General features: G+C 35.6%; 1 protein-coding gene across 2 annotated transcripts in view; it reads right to left on the bottom strand.

The window, feature by feature from the left end:
• METTL14 (methyltransferase 14, N6-adenosine-methyltransferase non-catalytic subunit) overlaps window positions 1-19,572 on the bottom strand; it is a 33,096-nt gene extending 13,524 nt beyond the window's left edge. Inside the window, exons 1-8 of one of the 2 annotated variants that reach the window (XM_036091797.2) lie at window positions 19,353-19,572; window positions 15,843-15,931; window positions 14,900-14,987; window positions 11,875-11,955; window positions 11,420-11,507; window positions 7,378-7,468; window positions 6,026-6,167; window positions 552-644 (exon numbers count right to left, since the gene is read on the bottom strand). In XM_036091797.2, the coding sequence (XP_035947690.1) occupies window positions 552-644; window positions 6,026-6,167; window positions 7,378-7,468; window positions 11,420-11,507; window positions 11,875-11,955; window positions 14,900-14,987; window positions 15,843-15,931; window positions 19,353-19,418 (738 nt within the window). In that variant the 5' untranslated portion in view covers window positions 19,419-19,572. The remainder of the gene's footprint in view (window positions 1-551; window positions 645-6,025; window positions 6,168-7,377; window positions 7,469-11,419; window positions 11,508-11,874; window positions 11,956-14,899; window positions 14,988-15,842; window positions 15,932-19,352) is intronic. The other variant, XM_036091798.2, reaches the window with a different exon arrangement.
• Window positions 19,573-24,950: the final 5,378 nt, after the last annotated feature.

The raw sequence follows: 24,950 nt of genomic DNA, 5'->3' as shown, positions 1-24,950 counted from the left end.
CCACATGCTCCCATGATTCTTGGATAAAAAAGCATATGCTATTTTGTTTCCATTTAGAAATCCAAAATATTGCAATAAAAAATAAAGGTCTGAAATACAGGAAATATAAGATGCTTAAAATAAATACAGGTGTTACATAACTTCTTTCTCACTCTCATTCAATCATTCAAACCATGTGTTCCAAATGCTGTGTTATTTTTCCAATTTGTTTTGGTTTCTATTTGGAATTCAGCAGTTAATATTATTCAGAAGAGTACTTTTTAGCTACTCATAATGAGCAGTAAATGACACTAAGCAGCCTGTTTTTGAGCTGCGGTTTCAAATGTCTAAACTGTTCTCCTGAAATTGTAACAAATCATATTTGGACATATTCAACCCTAGTGCTAGTTAACTAAAGAGTACTGCCTTTCATGCATTCTTTTCTGAACATATTTTTTTCCTTCTGAGTATTTTAGCAACTCAAGAAACAAAGGCAGAACAACATCTATCTTCAAACTTTTTATATTTTTTCTTATGAATTTAAAAATCCAATTAAAAAAAAACCATCTTACCACTCTTCCAAGGTCCAATCCCTCCCCGGAACCACACCAGAGAAAGATAAATGATCGAGGTGCTGCAATCTCATCAATTTCTAACTTCATAATCTGTAGGAAACCAAAACAATACTGCATAAAAGTATTTTGTTTCCCAGTCATCCTAAATCCAAAAGAACAACCATTGAGATTTATCAGGACTTTCAGTAGATGTGTTCTTTAAATGTACTAATTTTCATTAGAAAATAAATTTTATCCTTACAACTTATTCTGTTTTCTTATTCTATATTAAGAAAATAAACACACATGCACACACATACACATACACTTGATTTTATGCAGAAAAAGGTTATAGGGACCATATTCATAGAATAATGGAATTTTGTAAGATGTAGCTTGAGAACAGCCCTTTATGATTTACAGAAAAAGAAACTCAAATAGAAGAGGTTGAATTACCCCAAAATTAGGGGCAAAATTAAAATGAAATATAACAAATGTTTGGGGAAGATCTGGTTTTCAGTAACTACAGAAGTTCTATATAAAATAAATCAATATGCTCATCTCATTATAATGACCACTTTAAGTCTGAAATGCCAAAAAAAATAGTCTAATTTTTCCAAGGAAGACACACAGATGGCCAACAGCCACATGAAAAGATGCTCAACATCACTCATCATCAGGGAAATACAAATCAAAACTACTCAGTTTGTTTCTCAGAGTCCAGTCTCTCATGGTTCATCTCCCCCTCTGATTTCCCCCCCTTCATTTTTCCCTTCCTACTATCTTTTTTTTTTAACATATAATGTATTATTTGTTTCAGAGGTACAGGTCTGTGATTCATCAGTCTTACACAATTCACAGCACTCACCATAGCACATACCCTCCCCAATGTTTATCACCCAGCTACCCCATCCCTCCCACCCCCCACCACTCCAGCAACCCTGTTTGTTTCCTGAGATTAAGAATTCCTCATATTAGTGAGATCATATGATACATGTCTTTCTCTGATTGACTTATTTTGCTTAGCATTAATACCTTCTAGTTCCATCCACATCGTTGCAAATGGCAAGATTTCTTTTTTTTTTGATGGCTGCATAATATTCCATTGTATATATATACCACATCTTCTTTATCCATTCATCTGTTGAGGGGAGGGGGGTGGGGGGATGGGTTAGCCTGGTGATGGGTATTAAAGAGGGCATGTATTGAATGGAGCACTGGGTGTTACATGCAAACAATGAATCATGGAACACTATATCAAAAACTAATGATGTAATGTATGGTGATTAACATAACATAATAAAATAAAATTAAAAAAAACTATAATGAGGTATCACCTCATACCTGTCAGAATGGCTAAAACTAACAACACAAGAAACAACAGGGGTTGGTGAGGATGTGGAGAAAGGGGAACCCTTATTCACTGTTGGTGGGAGTGCAAACAGCCACTCTGGGAAACAGTCTGGAGGTTCCTCAGAAAGTTAAAAATAGAACTACCCTATGATCCAGCAACTGCACTACCGGGTATTTACCCAAAGGACACAAAAAAACTGATTCGAAGGGGCACATGCACCCCGATGTTTATAGCAGCATTATCAGCAATAGCCAAACTATGGAAAGAGCCCAGATGTCCATCAACTGATGAATAAAGAAGATGTGATATATATTTACAATGGAATATTACACAGGCATAAAAAAAAGAATGAAATCTTGCCATTTGCAATGACATGGATGGACCTAGAGAGTATTATGCTAAGCAAAATAAGTCAGTCCGAGAAAGACAAATACGATTTTACTCATATGTGGAAGTTAGAAAGCAAAACAAATGAACATGGGGGGAAAAAAAGAGAGAGGCAAACCATACAATAGACTTTTAACTATAGAGAACTGAGGGTTGATGAACGAGGTGGGTGGGGATGAGCTAAATGGGTGATGGGCATTAAGGAGGGCACTGGTTGTGATGAGCACTGGGTGTTGTATTAAGTGATGAATCACTAAATTCTACACCTGAAACTAATATTACATTTTATGTTCACTAACTGGAATTTCAATAAAAACTTGAAACAAACAAAAAATTAATCTATAATTTTGTTTCCCTTGTATGTGCTGTTCCTTTATATGTGTTCCCTTGTATGTGTATGTTTCCCTTGTGTGTCACATTGAAAAAAAAAAGTTGTTCAATAATTAAATCTGTAAATTTCCACATAGTCACATAAAAAACTGTAACACTAACCATTTTATATATTCTTTTTCTTCTAGTTTTCTGCCACAGTTAGGTTTCAGAGACCATGGTTTAAGCAAATATTTGTGTTTCATTTATTTAAAAAATCTTTAATAACAGATCCATTTAAGTTATAACCATATCACCTCTAACTTAATCTAAACAGAAAAACATTATTTGACAGTAATAATGGAAATAAGCTACAATATGTATAAGCCTAGTGAGTTTTATATTCTGACTTTTCTAAATCTTGAAATCTCATCTAATATTCTCATAGGAATATAAATAAGTAAATATGTAACACACACACATACTCCTACATGTTTATACGTGAAACAGATAAAAATAAGTGATGACACACATTAGTGAAAACATTAAGCAAATTATTCTCTTGACATTGCAGCTCTAAATGCTAAGTGTTGGTATTTTAAATAAGTGCTTATATCCTTTACCAAAATGTGTTGACCACTACTGACTCTCTAATGTGAAAGAGAATACTTGTGAAATCCACTTTTCTTATTTACATTTTATATATAAGTTTAACTACTGGCACTTTCTTTAGGATATTATCACATAAAGGTTAAGAACTTAGGGCTCTAGGGCCAGACAAAACATTTCAATATGCCAGCCAGAGTTCAGTGAAATTCAAGTGAAATCAAGAATATGCATATAAAATAGAGTTCCTTTATTTCAAAAACTCTATTAGTCTGTCACCTATAGTTGAAGCTCTTGTGTCTTCACTGACCAAACCTTAGAAACTGGCCAGAGAAAATAAAGTTCAGCCTAGTTACAGCTGACCCATGAACAATGCAGGGGTTAATGGCACCAACCCATACCCCTCAAAGAAAATGCGAGTATAACTTCTGACTCCCCAAAACTTAACTACTTATAACCTACTATTGACTGGAAACCCTACTGATAGCATAAACAGTCAATTAACACATATTTTGTATGTTATATGTATTTTATAGTCTATGCTTAAAGTAAGCTAGAGAAAAGAAAATGTTACTGAGAAAATCATAAAGAGAAAATACATTTAAGCTACTGTTCTGTAAAAAATCCATGCAGAAGTGAAATCGTGCAGTTCAAATCCACATTGTTCAAGGATCAACTATACTAATCAAAGACATAATGAGATTTTTTTCAATTTTCTTTTTTTTTTTTTACTAAAGTCACAAAGACTGTTTTTATAATATTAATCAATTTTGATGAAGATATGGCTAAATAGATATTTCTCAAACACTACTGGAAGGAACATAAATTTGTGCAACCTCTCTGAAAAATTTCCCAGCAATAAATATCAAGAGTATTAAGTCTTTTATGTCTTTAGAATACTATATACTGTTACCTTTCTGAATTTCAATAAGCACAAATTACATTTATCATCAGAGGATGGGAAAAACTTTTTCAAAGTGATAATATCCATAAAAATGTAAATAAAAAATGTCAGAGGGATTGAAGATGAAAGGAAAAGCTTCAAGGAGGAAAAACTAACAGTATATCTTGAAGATTAAATAATATTAATAAGAGTAACTATCATTAACACAGAAGAGGACATGCAAGAATTCAGCACTATTTCCTATGAAACACCCGTCTTACAATGTCAGTCCTTTCCTTTCCCAACCTCCCTCTGTGCTCCACACTCCTGGCCTACTCTCTTCTTGAAATTCCCTATTCCCTTGGCCCCTATGACGTTCATACTCTTGGTTTTCCTTACTCATCTTTGACCCATTCTTTTGACCTCTCTTTTATATGTGCCTCTTAAATGTAAAAGTTTCCTGAGGCTTTACTGTCAATCCACATGTTATCTTAAGACACTATCTCAGGACAAATTCATCTATTCTCATAGGTTTGATGTGCTAATCTTCTGAACCTGTATTTTGAGACACAGATCTGTCTGTCCTTTGAATGACATATTCCTATGTCTCACATACACCTCACACAGCTGTCTCACATACACCTCAAAATCAACATGTTCAATATGATCTAATCCCACCAATCCAGCTCTTCTTAAATTCACTCTTTCTCAACTGGTGAAAACTCAACCCACTTATCCCAAGACTCAAATCTCTGAGTCATCCTTAACTCTCCCCCCTCATTCCAATCACTATAGCTCACCACAGTATCTACTACACATTACTGAATTTATCACCTTTCTATTCTTACTACCATCACCCTATTCAAGGTCCCTTTATCTCCTAACTAGGCTACTGCAACAGTCTTCTAACTGCTCTCCCCTTTCCAGACTTTTCCTCTAGTTCATACTACACACACTAATCTGACCATTTAACTAAACTGGTTAAAGCCCTTCAAAGACTCCTTAATGTCTTCAGGATGAGAGTTTAAGCTTCTAAGAAGACATCATCTCAAGAAAGGCCCAATCTGTGTTCTACCATCAACCTACAAACCAGATATTCTTTGCCTCCATCCCTTCTGCTCTTACTGTTCTTTCCATTTGGAATCACCATCCCCTCCTTTCCTTTATTTGGCCAATTCCAACTGTCTATTTATCCTGTTAAAATGTCACCTCCTCTTTGTTCATGTACCCCTTCCTCCAAGGCTTGGTCAGTTTTTCTCAGATCATCTTATGCAGCCCTCTATCATGGAACTAACAAAATAATAATGCAATTATCTGTTTAGGTCAATATTTATCCCATTAAACTAGGTGCTCCTTAAGTCCAAGTACCAGGTCTTATTCATCTGTGAATCTCCAGTACCTACCACATTGCCTAGCACAGAGTGGTACTCAATAAGTATTTGTTATTTTTGTTATTGATTGGTAAAAACAGGTAACTTTATGTAACTGACTGAAGTTATCAGCTTGCCTAATTTTATTTAGGAAAATGTAATTTTATCACAATTATACTGAAATTATGTATCTTTTTTATCCATTATACTGTAAGTTCCTTGAAAAGAAATCATGTTTTTTTATATATATACCTATTATACTCTAATGTTTACTAAAACTAAGCAAATGCAGAAAGAGTTATCAATCATTCTGGCTTTAGACTTTTCTAGCTATACATCCAAGGACTCTAAAACTGGAACCGTGAGTCTTCTATAGAGTACTTACTACCTGCTCAACTTCCGCCCCAAAAAGAAGAATCAGACCAAAGATAGTGTAATATTTGTTAGTGTACCCTGGATCTTCCGTCACATTATATACTATATATTTACGATTCCTAAAAAGGTAGGAATATTTATAATCTTCTCATCAAATAAATATTCATTTGAAAAATAAATAATTACAATGTAGAAAGTTTCATCATACATCATCCCAAGTCCAGCATTTTTCATTAGCAGTGATGCCAGTTTCTCTGTAATATTCTTCTAAAGGGGGTTCCAGAAGAATCACATCAAATTTAGGTGTCAGTTCTCTGATGTCAAAGGCTTCTATATCTGCTTGTAAGTACCTATTTGATTAAGGCATAAAAAGTGACTAAGAGATTTTCAAATACCTTACAGATGATAATGAAAGGAATTTCTTAAATATTACTAAACGCTATTTACAAAGTAATCATAAACTAATTAGTGATACTTTTTTATGCAGGAGTATCTTTCTTCAATATAGACAGTAAACCATCTACCAACACTCTTCTCTAGAAGATTGATATAATCACACTACAAACTAAAATCATATTCCCCTATGTACATCGAGAATGTACTTCTCTCATTTTTACACTGAAAATCCATACTAGTATGTAAGTCTCTGAGCCCCATTTCATCATAATCTGAACATTATTTTTTTCTTAATTGTTAAGTTAGAAAAACTATTTGTTAGCTTTTAAATCCTCCCTCTAAAAAGTTGTTTCTAAAGATGGGTGTAATTTTCTTTTATCAATTTGTTTTTTAGTAAAATTGTTTATATTAATAGCCTTTTCTGGCTACCTAGTATAAATTACGACTAGCCTTTATTGAAAGGTTTTTTACACATAGTATGAAAGTAATTTAAATATAAAATACTTTAACAGTTTTTTAAATTGGATGAATATTAGAATCTGCTAATATTTTTCTCCATACACTTGGACTTCTTTGTGATTCTTCTAATCACTAACAGTATACATTTTAGCAAATTGTTAAGTGTATAAAATGTTCAAAGTAAGCTAATGTGAATTAAGTAGATTCTCCAATTTCAAAGACTTTTTACACATTTTTGAAGAAAACATTATTCTGTTTAGCAAAGGTTAAAATGAATTTTCATAATCCAGTATGTTAAGAATAGTATCCCTGAATGCTGAGTTATAATTAATTTTTATTTTCTTCTTTTCCTTCACCTAAGTTTTCTAAACTTCCTTCAATAAATAAACTGCTTTTTGAGAGGAAAAGTCATTTAAAAACATTTTAAGAAACTCAAGAATACAACAAACATGAACAATTTTCTAAGAAAAAAAATTAAAGACACTTTAAGGAAATTGTCTAGAAAACTGAAAAATAAAATGAGAGCCTACTAGTGTACTCAGCACTGGAATGTCAAACGAATCTATTTTACCATACAGAAGACAACAGTCTGTTAACATTAAATAGGTGCTGAATCTTTTTTTCAAACAGAAAGGCTATAGGATAAAAAGACTGCTATTTTAAGCTTGAGTTGGTAATAAAAAGTAACTGAAAAAACACACTCACATAGGAGGAGTGTTAGATTTAGCTATTAACTCATCTTTCAGTCTGATGAGCTCCCTCAGTTTAGGGTATTCTTCAAATCTGTCAGCCAAACCTGAGGACAAAAAATAGTAAATAATAAATTTCAATGCAATTGAAGTTAATAGCAGTGAATTCAAAGGTTATGACTCCCCTCAGGAAAACAAAACAATACACAATTACCACTTTATTCTCGTGCCCTTTTAAAAAGTTAATTTCGAATATTTTTAAATATTTTATATATACATTTCATATCTAATGACCCTAATCCCACATGCAGGCAAAAACCCAGATGTTCCAGTCCAAATCAATAAACCATTTAATCTCTCATATTTAAGTTAAATTTGCTCACAGCATTAAGTTAAGCCATTCTGTTCTGAGGGAAAGAAAAGAACAACTGCCTTCTTCTACCATGTTTTCCCCCCTTTCTATTAGCTAAAAGAATTCTTTCTCCTTAAGAAGCTAGTGATTATTGAGGTTTGTACTTAGCTTCTTAAATAGTTATCAAAAGCAGAGAAAATGAGTATTTCTTTTCTTTCTTATGATTACACATAGGAAGAAACCAAGAATAGTTAGAGATGAGAGAAACACTGCTTCTTTAGGGGATTTAAGATGATCTTAAATTAACTGGCTATGGCTCATGGACACAATCCTGGAACAAATCTAGTAAAGAAGATAATGAGTCCTTAATAGTAGACTACCTCTCACCTCCAAGACAAGTTGTCTTCTCTATGAGTATTTCTTATATCAGTATTTATAATTTTAAAGATTTCATATCTCCACATTATTATAAACCAAATCCCCATATATATTTTCAGGCTTAAGATCTTAAAAAACATATATAAGTCCTACAAAGGGTACTTAAAAACAGGAGACTCACTGTTCCCATGTCCTCAAAAATGTTTTAGATCTTTGAGCTCAGAAGAGATTTTAGGTAAAGCAGCATAATGCCTGTTAAACAACTATAGGGATAAGTAAGGCTTTGAATGTCAAAGATTCCTAAAAGCTTTTATTTGGTTTTCTCCCCCGCCACCCCAAGAAACATATTCCTAACAATATAAATCACATAAGCATCTTAATTTAAAAGCCAAAAGTACAGATAGTAATAACTTTAATATCAAAGAGTAAAAGTGAAAGATTTTGTAAAGCCTCTTCAATCAGTGCTTATAAAACAAATTGCAAATAAAACAAGTTTAAAGACTTTTATTATAGTCAGGTTTTAATCACAGGAGAATTGGCTCTTACTCTTCTATAAAACAGAAAGTGCAAGTTTTTCTCAATCCGTAATAGTTTCCTAAGTACTTTATCTTTGCTGTGGGGAAATAAGTATCTTAAGAGCAGAAAGGTAGATAATGAAATTCAGTTATACAACTATCATAAAAAACAGCTTTACTAAAGTATAACTGATATATAAAAAACACACATATTTAATGTACACAATTTGATGAATTTAGACATAGGCATGCACCAGTGAAATCCTCACAGCCAAGGCAACAGACATATCCATCACCTCTAAAAGTTTTCTTGTGTTCCTCTGGGTGTGTGTGTGTGTCTGTGAGTGTATGTACGCACGCGTGTACATGTGTGATAACGCTTAAGATGAGCTCTACCCTTAACAAATTTTTAAAGTTTTATTGACTATAGTCAACAGCATTGCTGTATAGCATAGCACTATGCTATACAGTAGATCTCTAGAACTAATTCATCTTGCATAACTGAAACTTTATATCAATTCAGTAACACTCCCTATTTTCCCCTTCCTCCAACCCCTGATAACCACTGTTCTCTGACTCCATGAGTTTGACTATGTTAATACTTCATAAAAGTGTAAGTATTAATCATATTACATATACTCTTTTAGGTACCTAAGTATTTGCATATTTGTTCCATGGCTGGCTTATTTTACTTAGCATTATCATAACTTTTTATGCTACAGCTAAATTTTGCTCATGAAAACACTAAAATCAGTTTCTACTTCAAGAGTAACACTGCTTGCAAGCAACACAGAAAAAATAAATCAGATGACATCAAAATTAAAATTTTTTGTGTGTTGCAAATTATACCATCAAGAAAGTAAAAAGACAACCCACAGAATGGGAGAAAATACTTCCAAATCATATGTTTGATAAGCAGCTTGGACTGAGAATATAAACTCTTACAATGTAATAATAAAAAGGCAAATAACCACTTAAAAAATATGCAAAGAGTTTGGATATTTCTCCAAAGTAAGTACTTAAATAGTCAACAAACATATGAAAAGATGCCTAATATCATTAGTCACTAGGAAAATGCAAGTCAAAATCACAGTGAAATTATCACTTCATACCCACTAGGATGGCTATAATTAATAAGACAGATAAATATTAAGTGTCAAGCATGGGAAGAAACTGGGACCCTCATACACTGTTGGGAAGAACGTCAAATGGTACAGCTGCTTTGAAAAACAATTGTGCAGTTCCTCCAAAAGTTAAACAGAGAATTAACACATGACCCAACAATTCCACTCTTAGACATATGCCTAGGAGAAATGAAAGCATATGTTCACACAAGAATTTTACATGAATATTGATGCAGCACTGTTTATAACAGCCAAAAAGTGGAAACAACCCAAATGGATGGATCAACAAAACATGGTACATACATACAATGGAATATTATTTGGCAGTCAAAATAAATAAAGTACTGGCTCATGCCACAACATCAACGACCCTTGAAAACATTGTGCCAAATGAAAGAAGCCAGTCACAAAATACCACATATTGTACAATTCCATTTATATGAAATGTCTAGAATACGCAAATTGTTAGAGATAGAAAGTCAATTAATGGTTACTTAAGGTTGGGGGCAGATGAGGAGGAGGCAATGGGAACTGACTAGTAATGGGGTTTCTTTAGGGGAGATGAAAATTACATTGTGGTGATGATTGCACAAACTGGATTAACTAAAAAAAAAAAAAAAAACAGAATTATATCCTTTAAATGGGTGAATTATATGGTATATGAATTATCTCAATAAAGCTGTTTTTAAAAATGCAGGGGTAATGCCTTTGAGGGACTTAATAGTAGACTGGACAGGGGCTGAGGGAAGAACCTCTGAGCTCGAGGATATCTTAATAGCAACCTCAAAAACTGAAAAGCAAAGAGAACAAAATCTGAAAAAACAAAAAAAAAGCTAGGAAATCCAAGAACAATGGGACAACTACAAAAGATGTAACATGTGTAATGGAAATACCAGAAGAACGAGAGAGAGGAAGAGAAGAAATATTTGAAATAATAATGACTGAGAACTTCTCCAAATTAATGTCAGACAACAAACCAGATCCAGGAAGCTCAGAGAATATCAAACAGTATAATACCAAAAAACCCCTAAACTTACGGCATATCATTTTCAAACTACAGAACGTTAAAGATAAAGAAAAAATCCTAAAGAAATCAGAGGAAAAAAACCACCATGCCTACAGAAGAACAAAGATAAGAATTATATCCAATTTCTCAGAAATATGCAAGCAATAAAAGACTAGAGTTAAATATTTAAAATGTGTTGAAAAAATAAAACACCAGCCAAGAATTCTATACTCTGTGAAATTATTCTTCAAAAGTAAAAGAGAAATAAAGACTTTCTTAGAAAAATAAATATTGAGGGAATTTGTTGCCAACAGACCCACCTTGCAAGAAATGTTAAATTCTTTAGAGAGAAGTAAAAAAAATAATACAGGTGAGAAAATCAAGCCTACAAATGAAAGGAAAAGCATCAAAGAGGAAATAAATGAAGGTAAAATAAAAATGCAAGGATAGTCACAGAACCAAACTGAAGAAGGAAGGAAGGAAGGGAGTAACACTGCTGGAAGGAAAAGGAAGGTATACTGGAAGTATGCAGAATGAAAACAGGAAGCCAGGAAAAATAATTTTGGAATTAGAAAAGCCAAGCCAGGAAAAATAATTTTGTTAGAAATAATCCACAAAATGGATAAATTACATGCATGTAATCAAGAGTTAGCAATAGCATATTCCCAACAAATCTAACATACCTACATCCCTGATGAAATTTTGAGGTCTATGTCCAGTGTCTACAAAATGTTGGCAGTAATCATTATGGGGATTTAAACTCTGCGTTCCCTAAAGAAAAAGCCAAAATTAAATTAAAAGCATTTACTCTAATGGCAGATACACTAACTCTGTAATTTACTTTTTGTTATGAGGCCATACAAAATAGAAGTTGATACGTAGATTAAAAAAAATTAGGAATATTTGAAAACACAACAAAAATGACAGTATTACTCTTTAGTAGCTACAGACATTGATACAGCATTATCTCATCCTAAATGACCAAGTATCAGAAGTCTATTTCAAGAATAATTTTAAATGATTTTTATTTTATAATAATTATTCCTCAATAACTGAAAAAATGTTGAAAATAAGTATTTAAAATTTTTTCATGCATAGAGCTGAAATGTGAAGAGTTATGATATAAAAATTTATTTACCTTAAGAAAAGTACTAGAATCTTTATAAATCTCTTCTTCATAAGGCAAATTCTCTTCTTCCTGCTGCATTTCTAATTCATCCTTGGAAAAGGAAGATTAAATAGACATTTTATGTATAGGAGGAATATTTTATGTATTTATGATATCTTGAGTATTACGACTCAATATAAATATTTTGTTTTTTAAAGATTTTATTTATTTATTTATTTGATAGACAGAGAGAGAGAGAGCACAAGCAGGGGGAGCGGCAGGCAGAGGGAGAGGGAGAAGCAGGCTCCCTGATGAGCAGGGAGCCTGATGTGGGGCTCGATCCTAGGACCCCGGGATCATGACCTGAGCCAAAGGCAGACGCTTAACCGAATGAGCCACCCAGGTGCCCCAAGACTCAATATAAATATTTCATTTCCCTAAGACATAATTTTTCAAATTATCATTAAAGTCAAACACTGAAGTCTTTGCATTCTTATCATTATCTAGTTATTTTTACAATAAATAAAAATTTCCTTTTCATTCTCATCAATAAATAGCTGTCTCTAACTACTGATTTCGTTGACTGAATTGTCTAATATTATTTATCTCATACTATAGATATTAGAATTTAGCTCAAATCATGAAAGACATGGCCACCAATGGGGCAATTTTATTTCTATTAAAAACCATATGAAACTACTATTTTTATAGATCAAAAATGTTAAAATATCAGGAACTGTATATGGTTAAATATACATATCTATATGATAATAAGTAAATAAAGTAAAATGATAACAATAAAATAATCACTTATATTTAAGTTGCATACGAACATATACCAAAATGCAATGCACAAAACAGTATTTATGAGATTAGGTAACTGTATCACTCAACTTCCCAGAGACTTACTGAAACTATGCATTCTCTTCTCTATTAAATATAACTGTACAACAATTAACTTGAAAGAAATGGAGATAGGTTTTTCGTCTATAATACTTTCTTTTCAACTAAATATTGCAATTATAAGTTTAGAAGTTGTGTTTTTTCCTTCGGCCTCTTTCAGAAACGGTTCTACATTATTGTCTAGCCCATGGGTTCTCAAAATATCTTAATTGTACTACCCTACTAATAAACATGGAATAACACAACTCAAAAAAGACAGTACTGTAGCCACTCAAAATTTGATCCCATTATCCAAAGTTTCTGATACATCTACCTCCTTAGTCTTACTTAAGAATATTATTGTCCAGTGCTTACTAGGCATTATGCTTTATATCCATCACCTCTTATATTAAAATAAGGAAACTGAAAGATCTTAATTGAACTGATTACAGGACTACTTCATTTTATTGTGCTTCAATTTATTGCACGCTGCAGATATTGCATGTTTTACAAACTGAAAGTTTGTGGCAACCTTGCATCGAGCAAGTCTACTGGCACCATTTTTCTGACAGCATTTGCTCACTTCTTGTCTCTATGTCACATTTTGGTAATTCTTAACAAAATTTCTAATTTCTTCATTACCATATCTGTTATGATGATCAGCAATCTGTGATCAGTGATCTCTGATGTTACTATTACAATCGTTTTGGGGCACACTGAACCATGTCCATACAAGATGGTGAACTTTATCAATAAATGTTCTGTTTTGATTGTTCCACCAACTGGTGGTTCCCCTGTCTCTCTCCCTCTCCTTGGGCCTCCCTATTTCCTGAGACACAATATTGAAATTAGGTCAATTAGTAACCCTACAAGTCCTCTAAGTATTCAAGTAAAAGGAAGAATTGCACATTTCTCACTTTAAATCAAAAGCTAAAAATTATTAAGCTTAATGAGGAAAGCATGTGGAATCTGAGACAGGCCAAAACCTAGGCCCTTTGTGCCAAACAGCTTAATTGTGAATGCAAAGGAAAAGTTCTTGAAAGAAATTAAAATTAAAATTGTTACTTCAGTAAACACATGGATGATAAGAAAGTAAAACAGCCTTACTTCTGATATGGAAAAAGCTTACTGGTCTGGACAGAAGATCAAACTAGCCACAGCATTCCCTTCAGCCAAAGCCTAATCTAGAGCAAGGCCCTCACTCTCTTCAATTGTATGAGGCCTGAGAGAGGTGAGGAAGCTGCAGAAGAAACGTCTGAAGCTAATAAAGATCAGTTCATGAGGTTCAAGGAAAGAAGTCATCTCAACGTAAAAGTGTAAAGTGACGCAGGAAGCGCTGATGTGGAAGCTGCAGCAACACTGAGGCAAGACCCTCCACCAGCAAAAAGATTAAAACTTGCTAAAAAGCTCAAATGAAGGCTAGCATTTTTTAGCAATAAAGTATTTTTTTAAAGATTTTATTTATTTATTTGAGAGAGAGAGAGAAAGCGAGCACAAGCAGGGGGAGTGGCAGGCAGAGGGAAAAGAGGGCTCCCCACCGAGCAAGGAGCCTGATATGGGACTTGATCCCGGGACCCTGGGATCATGACTTGAGGGGAAGGCAGATGCTCAACCGACTGAGCCACCCAGGCATTCCAGCAATAAAGTATTTTTAAATTAAGGTATATAACTTGTTTTATCAGACATTAATGCTATTGCATTTAATAAACTATAAGATAGTGTAGACATAACTTTTATGTACACTGAGAGACCAAAAATTTCATCTGACTTGCATTATTGCAATATTCACTTCATTGTGGTGGTCTGGAACCAAACCTGCAGTATCTTCAAGGTGTGCCTGTATACGTATGCTACTGACAATTATTTTAGAAAGTTTAAAATTGAGCTTTTCATCACATTTATTTTCCTGGATAAGAATCTATTATTGTAGGGCACCTGGCTGGCTCAGTGTCTGCCTTCAGCGTGGGTCATGATCCCAGGGTCCTGGGATTGAGCTCTACATTGGGCTCCGTGCTCAGCAGGGAGTCTGCACTCTCCCTCTGTGCACTTCACTCTCTCTCAATAAATAAATAAAATCTTAAAAAAATAATAAAAATAAATTTTAAAAAAAGAATCTATTATTGTGAGGATTTATATTTTTCTTGACCAGAAAATTGCCCTGTTCTGTACTTGCCTTATATTCTTCCATTTTGTCTTCATCTGTCTCTCCTTCGTCCTGATACTTACGTTTTGCATTTGGAGCAGAGGTATCGTAGGAAGCCCTGAAAATCAAAACTGAAGTGTTACACACAGATATAGAAAGATGTATAAATGGCAGCTATTAATAATATTAAATAACAGCTTACAGAAACAGAACAAGGCACATTTTTTCGGATTAAGTAGTATCTATTCATCCAATTTATAAAATAAAAAAAAAATCACAAAACCTGATTGGTAATTGTGTATTTTACTTTTATGAGAAAGCAACCAAATCAGAAACTAGCTTTTATAATGGATGAGTGGCAAAAAGAAACTTCTACATTATATATCATTCTAATCTGTCTTAAGCAAAATTGATATTCAAATTAATAACCAGAATACTGAAAAATTCTAAGTGCTTTATGAACTACCAAATGAATACCACTTTTAGGGCAAAGTATGTTTTCTCTCATAAGAATTTGTAAATAAAATTATTTATGGTATATAAGCTAATTCTTAGTCTAACATTCCATTTTCTAACTACTTCATGAATGAGAAGTTACTATATTCAGAAAGTATTTCATAATTCATAATTCATGAATACTAAAAACCAGTATTTCTGAAATCTTTATTTTGATGCTTGTCGTAACAACACACTTCATACCTAGGATTATTTGTTTACCAAAACAATAACCAGGGGCGCCTGGGTGACTCAGTCGGTTAAGCATCTGCCTTCAGCTCAGGTCATGATCTGGGGTCTTGGGATCAGCCCCATGTCGGGTTCCCTTCTCAGCAGGGAGTCTGCTTGTCCCTTGCCCTCTGCCCCCCCCACTCATGTTCACCCTCTCTCTCAAATAAGTAAAATTTAAAAAAAAACAAACAATAACCCTTTCACAATATTAACATGTCACTAAAAAAAAAAAAATTATTCAACTGACCTGCAAGTTTCTCTTGTTTCAGCAATTTCTCTCTGCTCATCTTTGCTATTTAACACAGCACCAATGCTGTCGGCACTTTCTGCTCCCAACTGAGAAAAGACAAAAACCAAAAATTAGATCATAATGTATTGGATAGCCTTTCCAGCCGGTGTAGCAACATTTAACATATCAGATATTAAAAGAAAGAAAACAAAAAAAACCCCAGAGAAACCAAAAAGCCCTAACTACCTCAGCAGGCAAATGGATTAATTACCTTGCAGGAAAAACTAGAAATACCTTGGAACAAAACCATGTTAATTAGGAACAAATCTGAGAGCTAGCGAGCATTTTATACTTTGTTATATTTTGAAATTAAGGCAATTTCAGCCAATCCTCTACTTTTTAAGTAAATAATAAAACACAATTTAGTAACAGTAGCAATAACAAAAAAAGCAGCTAACATATAGTGTATATAGGGTGGTAGGCATTAACACTTTGTATCCATCAGCTCATATATTATATCTTATGTATCCCGTGCTGTAATAAGTATCTATCCAGTTTTATTCAAGCCAAGTCTTTATACAATGATTTATAGGCACAATACTGAATTTTAACAATACCTAGAAAATGGTAATGCAAATTCTGTTTGGCAGTTGGGGAAATTCTGCAAAACACAACAAATAACTAGTTGAGATAAGCTGACTACACAGAGTGGGATCAGTTCATGGAAATCTTTAAAAGCCAAATGAACAATTGCAGAATGCAATTTATAGGCTATGAGGAACAATTTAATATTTTTAAGTACAAGAAGGGCATGAGGAAATCTGCATTAAATAGTCCCTTTAGCTCAGGAAAGGGAATATACTAAAATATCAGAGCAAGTCCCTAGCCTTGATCTTAAACAATTACCACTGCCTTGGAGTGCCTGGGTGGCTCAGTCGTTAAGTGTCTGCCTTTGGCTCAGGTCATGATCTCAGGGTCCTGGGATTGAGCCCCGCATCGGGCTCCCTGCTCGGCGGGAGGCCTGCTTCTCCCTCTCCCACTTCCCCTGCTTGTGTCCCCTGTCTCTCTGTCAAATAAATAAATAAAATCTTTAAAAACAAACAAACAATTACCACTGCCTTTTTAGTTTGCCTACTTCATGACTCCCCAAAGCTTTCTCCAATGATAAATCTCTTACAATATATCAAATGTTCCTGATATTTTAACTCTTCCAATTATTTTATTGGAACTTCCAATTATTTTATTTTACACTTCAATTCTTTTATCTTTACTTTTGTTTTCTTCTCCCCAAGTTACATGTAAGCTCCCTAAGGAGATGAACTCTGTCTTCTTGGTATCTGTATGTTCAGCAGCTTGCATAATGCCTGACTCAAGAGTAGATGCTCAATATTTGAATGAACCAATTAGATATCCTACTACATTAGAATACAATGTATTACAATAGAAGTGCTTTAAGTCAAAATTCTGCTCACAAAACTGTGAATGACTGGAGTAAGTAAATCATAGATTCTCCATTATGGAAGCACTAAATATATTATTTTAATAATTAGGACAATTTGGTATCATTTGAAAGCATATACGATTTTTTTTGGAATAAAGCTACAGCTAAGTAAAAAGCAGGTGTAAGTTGCTGATGTTTATATTCTGTATAAGTAATATAAGTAGTGTACTCAACAGTAAGGACAACAAAAGCCAGGTGGAAGAAGATCCTTAGCTAGAGAGATCAAGATCTCTCTGATAGCTTTCATTACAATGTTCTGACCTGAGCTGTGCTACAGTGGATGGACAGAAATCAGAAAGGAAGGAGGACAATTTTTTAAAAATCGTAAAGTATAAATTGCACAAATCACATTCTAGGGAGTAATCTGTGTTGTTCATATGGAGAAAAGCAATCGAAAGAAAGGCTGAAATTAGTTGGTAAAGTGGAGGTCTGTCATTGATTATATCAGACATCCTTACTTAAGTGGAATAGTTCCTAACCAACTAGAAGACTAGGGAGCAGCTAGTGTATTGGAAAGAGCATGGAAAGGCCTAAAACTGCAGCTTGCAAACTTGCAAACTTTGTGGACTTCAGCATGTAACTTAAATTCTTTTGAGCTCTATTTTCTCCATCTGTAAGATGCAAATAGCATCTGACTTGTATGACTGAAGATAATGTATATAAAAAGCTTAGCAGTCTTGATTCATTGAAGGTACTTAATAAACAGGACCCATTATTACGTTTTATGCACTATGCAAGCTCTTTTAGGGTAAGGACTACTTTTTATACATGGTTGAATTGCCAGTGGCTACTAGACCCCCTGGTATACAGTAAGACACAAAAATAACTATTTATGAATGCATTTTAAGTCAAAGAATTCAAAACTCAAAAATAAGAACCTTACTTGGTGGTAACAAAGCTACTGAGTATTCTGAAGACAACTTGATAAAAGAAGGTGGGAAGAAGAAGGCTTGGAAAAGATACCTGATTTGTCCCAGATCATAATGCCAGAGGGACAGAACAGATCTGATTCCAAAGTCCCACATTTTTAACACTATACCACAAACCTTTCCATCAGATCATAAGAGTATAGGTTTCAAATTTTCATATACTAAAACCAAGATTCATTACTGAAAAAATAACGGTAAGATGCCTCACTAAAACCTCTTAGTATTTTCTCCATCACTTTTACTGATATGAATGGTAGGATGGGAAACACAAACTCTCTCAGTAGAGGTGTACATCTGCATTTTCTGCATGTGTACTCTCCTGATCAAGTGTTAACTTACACACGAGAAGCAGTGAAGACAAGCTTTGGAGAGACAAACTGGGTTCAATTTTCTGGCCTAGCGGTGAGAGACACGGGGCAAAAATTACTTAACCTCTCTAGACTCTGTTTCATTATTCGGTAAGTGAAGTTAATGATACCTATTTGAAGGGTTTGCTGTGACTGATAGAGTAAGAATTCACATGTTAGCGATGGGTGATGACGAAGATACCGTACTTAGCACAGCGGACTGCAACACACAAGATGCACAAACTAAAATTTACACTCCGGCTACTTCTAATGCAGTCTTTAGACATGATCCCAAAGAAAACACTATAAATCTATTTCACAAGGAAGCCACAATCTCAAGAATTACGTGTTAAGAAGAAAGGCAAGACACAGAAGACCATTTAAATAGTTTAGAGAAACTTAAGGGATAACAAGTCACTCTTCCTTGCGTGAACTACGGTAATTTATTTACAAAGACCAAAGCTTTGTATCCCCATCCTTGAGCCCTGCGCCAGACACTTGGCGTGCATTCCATAATGGTTGCTGAAGACCAGTCGTGGCGTTCGGTTTAGCAACACAATGACCGCGGCACAGTATGGAGAGAATATGAGGGTACTGCGGCGGTTAAGAACAAGAAAGGCAGGTAGGCCTAGGGAACAGGGTCGCGGAACCAGGAAAGTATGCACCGCAGTGGTTAGGCAAAGACAGAGAAGAAAGACGGGGAGAAGGGAATCGCGCACGCGCATTCTCGATTCTTCCCTGGGCCGCGGACCTGCTGCGCAAGGAGCTGTCGCCGTAACTTCTGCCGCTCCCGGATCTCCTGCAAGCGGCTGTCCATGTCCCAACTCCTGTTTCCCACTGCCCCCAAAACCTGACAATTATCGGATGAAAAACCACCCGATTTTTCTTCTGAGTCTGTGAAATACAAGATTCACCGGAATCTTCAAGCACCGGGTGTCCCTCAGCCTTTCCTCAATAGGTATTTCCGGCGCGGCCACTATTGGCCGCACCGAGCCCGGAAGTCCCACCTCCTTCTGAACGCCCGCGATTTGACGCTGCCTGGAAGGGACCCAATGAGGGATGTTGTGGAGGCGGAGCGGTCTCTGAAGCCCTTTTGCCGCCCGGAACGGCGTCTGTCAAAGCCGCTCCAGAGCGGGCACACTCCCTGTCCTCTCGCTTGCCCTCCCTGGGGACATCAGCCTTCTTTGGTGTATCAGCACTGTTTACGAGGTGTGGACCGTTTTGTTGATTCCCTTTTCCATTAGTTCCCCAGTTGCCAGTACTGACGGTTTAAAAATTTTCCTGAAAGCACAAACTCGGACCCGAGTGTCAGTTTGAACCCTGGACTGTCCTTTACGAGATGAGTAGTCTTGGCTAGTTAATCACCTCCGTGAGCCCCGGGTTTCTCATTTGTAAAATGGGTTATAAAAGTGACTACGTCACAGAACTGTGAAGATTGAAAGAATAAACAGAGCCTGGCACATAGTGTCATGGAGGTGTTTATTAAGATTTTCATTATTACTTACGTTTCCCTTCAGACAGGGAACAAACCATTGCATTTGCCTGTGCTCCACACCTCACAAGCCCTTGAGAAGTTTCCTATTTTACCAAAATGCCATATGGATATGGCAAATGGAAAAGTATATGGATTCTTCCCTTTAGGGAAGTGGGTGGGTGATAGTAAAATGTGGTCTTGGTTCACGTCCTAGACGACAGAGGCTAGGGGCACTTTTTGTGTTTATACATTTGTGCCTATACATTTGTCTTAGCTGGAAATAACCCTGGGATATAGAAACAGCCTACTGAAATTAGGGAGGGTGCGGGTGAGCAGGGCACAGCCGTGATTCTCCTCTCTTCATAGAAAGGCAGTAAAGACCGGTCTTAAGTTACTGCTATTATTATCCACATTTGTTGTCTTATTCCAAATTCAAAGTAGCAGAAGTAGACTAAGACATCATGTTGCCTCAAGTTTAATTGGAAATTGTGGCAAGTACTTACCAACATTAGTAACAAGTCTTTATTCTTGAAACTTAATAAATCTTCCAGATCAAAACCAGGTGACTCAGACTAGGCCAAAAGTGGGCAGGGATAGATTCTACTAATTATCATGTATTTCTCAAGAACTAGCTCTGAAAGGCAATTTCAAAGGAGTTCTAAATATCCCTTGAGTAATGACAGCACTATTTAAAAGTATGTTAACTTTCAAGGGGCCAATACATTAAAAGACAATACTAACTTGTACATATGAATTACAGTGTTTCTTTAAAAATCAGTTGCATCTCCTGCCAATCATGTAAGTTGAGTACTGATTTGAACTATTTATCAGGATAGGAATAAGCATTTGTTCAATATATTCTTGTCAAAGAATAGAAACCAAATAAGTCAAGGTTTTTTTTGTTTTTGTTTTTTTGTAGTTTACTTTATTTTTCTCCTGGTAAAGCATGGTGTAGGTTATTTGCCTGTGGTCTTTGAGCCACACACTCACCTAAACTCTGCTCTGTGATGATAGTTGGCCTGAGAGTCTACAGACTACATTTCTCAGCCTTTCTTGTTAAATGGCTTTCTGTATGATTCTCCCAAGAAGAAACACAGGTAGAAAATCATAAGGTGGAACATTGGAAGGCTGTTGTTCTTTTCTCTCACTTTCTGCATTTGGTATCCAGGAAGACATCTGTGCCCTTTAAAGTCCCAGAGCCAATTGCAGCAGCCCCTCCAGTGGTCCTGCCTTCCCTTTTCCCATCCTCCTGTAGCATCCTCAGCAGTGAGTTTGCTCTCAGACTTTAATACCACCCCCACCCTCTGTTCTACCAGCTCTAGGACTGGTAGCCACTTCCAGCAATTAGGAATTTCTAATTTAATCTCACCTTCCCCTTTTGCTCTTCTAGCCTTCAACACCTATGTCAACATTTCCCCATAGCAAATGCTGTTTAGAATTTTTTTAATGATTTCTGTTTTCTTGCCGGGCACCCAAACTAATAAAGATGCAAATGTGTTCTACTTTATGGTATTTACAAAACCATTGGATTCCAGTAGAAGGTTGTAGTTTTTACAAAGAAAGTGTTATAACTCTGAAATCTGTCTCCCAACCAATGAATTATAAAACACCAGACCCCATCAACTCACCTGTAGAGTATTGCACATGCCTGTCAGTAACATCTGTTCATCATGGCAATGTAAGGGTCACCAGGGAGTGTGTGTTGTGGGAAAAGGAGGAAGAAGAAATTTGGAAAGTCTCCACATATAATTCATACTCTTTGAAAAAAATTTCACTTCTAGGTACTGATTTTAAGGAAGTAATGATAAATCCATGTAACATTTATGTATCTCCTCCTAAGCTCCTTGAGAATGACTTCAAAATCTATATATCCAGCTGCCTATTGTATATCTTACTAGAATGTCCCTCACAATCTCAAACTTAACAAGGATATAACCTAAATTCATCATCCACCCCTGTCCTCTCAAATATATATATTCCACTCCTCTAGAGTTCCCTATTTCAGAGAATAAGATCAATATCCACCCATTTTCCTAAATAAGAAGCACTCTGTCCCTCCTTCACCCTCCATATCTACTCTGACTGTAGCTCTCTCCCTGACCCCAACCCTAACACAAACACACATACTAGTCTTCATTTCTGCAACCACAGTCTAAGTATGATGTGCATCCTGGTTCATATCCTAATTGCCCTACCATTTTCCACTTTATCAAATTCTTCCTAGAGATTTTTGGAAAATTATAATTTTATCATTTCCAACTCTGCTCAATGTCTATAGGGCAGGACCATCCAGAAGAACTTTCTATAATAATGGAAATGTGCTCCTTCACTAACCAATATAGTTGCCACTAGCCATATGTATCCACTGCGTATTTGAAACCTGGCTGGTTTACCCAAGAAACTGAATTTTTATTTGATTTAGTCAATTAAATTTAATTATTCATATTTGGCTAGTGGCTACCATATTGGACAGCACAGGTTTATGTTCAAGGGAATAAAAATCTACACCACTTAGCATTATATGCTGAGCAATACTCTGCCACCCTGCCCAGCTTCATTCTGATAAACCCCGTCATCCAGACATATTAAAGTTTTTGTCTTTTTTCTCCAAACATCCCTTCTTTCTTGTACATTTTATGAATTTATAATTGAGTAAAAAAAAGTCTCAGATAAAGAGTCTCCAAAATGACTTTTTAAAAGATAAAACATTTGGTTAGTAGAACTTTTTAGGAAACCACTAAAGGTAAAACGAATGTCAGAATCCGCTGATAACTTCTGCTTTCTGCCAGTGCCTTGTAAAGAACACACTCAATAGATGTTTATTGGTGAACCTGTTGATTAGAGCTAACTCTCTCTAACTTATCTGAGCTTTGTTGGAAAGATTGGTTGTGAGTAGCTGTGTTGGGGAGAAATAGGAGACTGCCAGTTAGTATTCTGCATCTACATCATTGTTAGAAATTCATTTATGGTTATTAGGTGCAGAAAGTTTCTAAGTCTGTATTTTTTGTGTGTGTGTGCTCAATTGCTAAGATCTGGTGTAGCTGTGGTACAAGAGAATATTTAATAAGCCTTGTGTGTCAAATACATGGACTACATAAGAAACAGGGATGAATGGGACGCCTGGGTGGCTCAGTCGGTTAAGCGTCTGCCTTCGGCTCGGGTCATGATCCCAGGGTCCTGGGATCGAGTCCCACATCGGGCTCCTTGCTCGGCAGGGAGTCTGCTTCTCCCTCTCCCTCTGCCTGCCACTCCCCCTGCTTGTGTTCTGTCTCTCTCTCTGACAAATAAATAAATAAAATCTTAAAAAAAAAAAAAGAAAAGAAACAGGGATGAAGATTGTTTTTATCACTTGTCAACAGATTTTTTAAAGGGTATTGTGATTACATTAAACTATCTTAAAGCATTGGTTTCCTAGAATATAAATTAAGAAGAGATATATTTCAGAGACTATATGTCATTATCAAATGGAAATGTATAGAAAATTGAGTACATTTGATTTATTTGGGGAATTTGCACAAAACATCCCTTTTGTCTTTTCAAAATGACCAAAACTGAGAGGAAAGTGAGAAAAGGCAAGGTGAAAAGAGTGAAATAACAGAGACTACATAATGTCAATACATTTCACTGAATAGATTAAGAAAACTATTTAAATGTTGGTTAATATAATGCTAATTTGCTGTATTCTTACAGAAAATCAGTTCTGCTAGAGAGCACAGAATGGGATGGATGAATCCCATAGGATGTGGTAAGTATAGATAATGAGAAAGCAAGTAGATTGTGAGACATAGGCAGAGTTCATAAGATTTGCTAAAAATAGATACTAAGTAACCTGAAAGATGTAAAGCTAGATAGACTAAGTGAAATATATGATAGAACAAGCAAGAGTGTTGTTTATAGATGGAAAGGGATGGAAAGACCAAACCATGATCATGCCACCTCTAGGCTGACAACCATGTTGTCGGATCATTGAACACAATGGTTCAGAAAGAAGTCTTGAGACATCTTCAGTCTCTCATTTAAGTAGCACTGGGACAGGACCTGTGGGTAGAAGGAGCTACACTTTTGCTGTATAAAGCTGGTGGTTATATGCTTGGTGTTCAAGGGCGAGGGGATGTGCAGGGCATATTAGATCATAAATGTCTTCTTCAAATTTCTACTTATAAAATTACTTTCCCAAGATTTCCCTAGTGTTTATCATTCAGTTCAATATTAAATATTGTCAAGATTTACAGGCAGTCATGAGACCCTTTAAGAATGTAGCAACCAGCATGTATTTGATCCTTATTGAAACTGTGCAGGCTGTAGGTCAGCCTTCTGGGCCAAAGGTGAAATTTTTCTGCTTCTATCCCTCATCAGTGTCACCCTTACGTGGGCCACCCATGGCCATATTGTGGACCCAAATGTACTCTACCTAAGAATTGCTGATAATATCTATAGCTGTTGGCTATTGTCTAATTGGCAAACTAAACCTATGGCCAAGAATATTTGCTACTGCTTCTCTTTAATAGAGTAAGTGTCTATCATTGGCCCCAGGCACCTTCTCTCTGTTGACCTCCCTGCCTAAATGTCAGTCTGTCCCCAGGTCATCAGTGAGGAAGACTAATGCAGCAGACACACACACAGTGAGAAAGGGAGTGCACACATATGAACATTGCATAACTTGGGATTCATAGAGTGTGGTCCTTCCCATTTGTCCCATACCCTAAGTGTGGTAACTTACCCCATCTCTTTCTTTTTGCTTTAAAGGGATGTGTGATTTGAGAATCTCTGGTCTGTGAGCCTTTTATTCCATGACCCTGCGATAGCTTGGCTTGTAGCGTACTTGGAGCCTACCCTTGCGTCAAGATAGTTTCCCGTGGCATCTAGAGGAAACTT

This window comes from Halichoerus grypus, chromosome 3, assembly GCF_964656455.1.
Source record: "Halichoerus grypus chromosome 3, mHalGry1.hap1.1, whole genome shotgun sequence".
Taxonomy (NCBI): domain Eukaryota; kingdom Metazoa; phylum Chordata; class Mammalia; order Carnivora; family Phocidae; genus Halichoerus; species Halichoerus grypus.
This window is presented reverse-complemented; position numbering and strand designations above follow the sequence as displayed.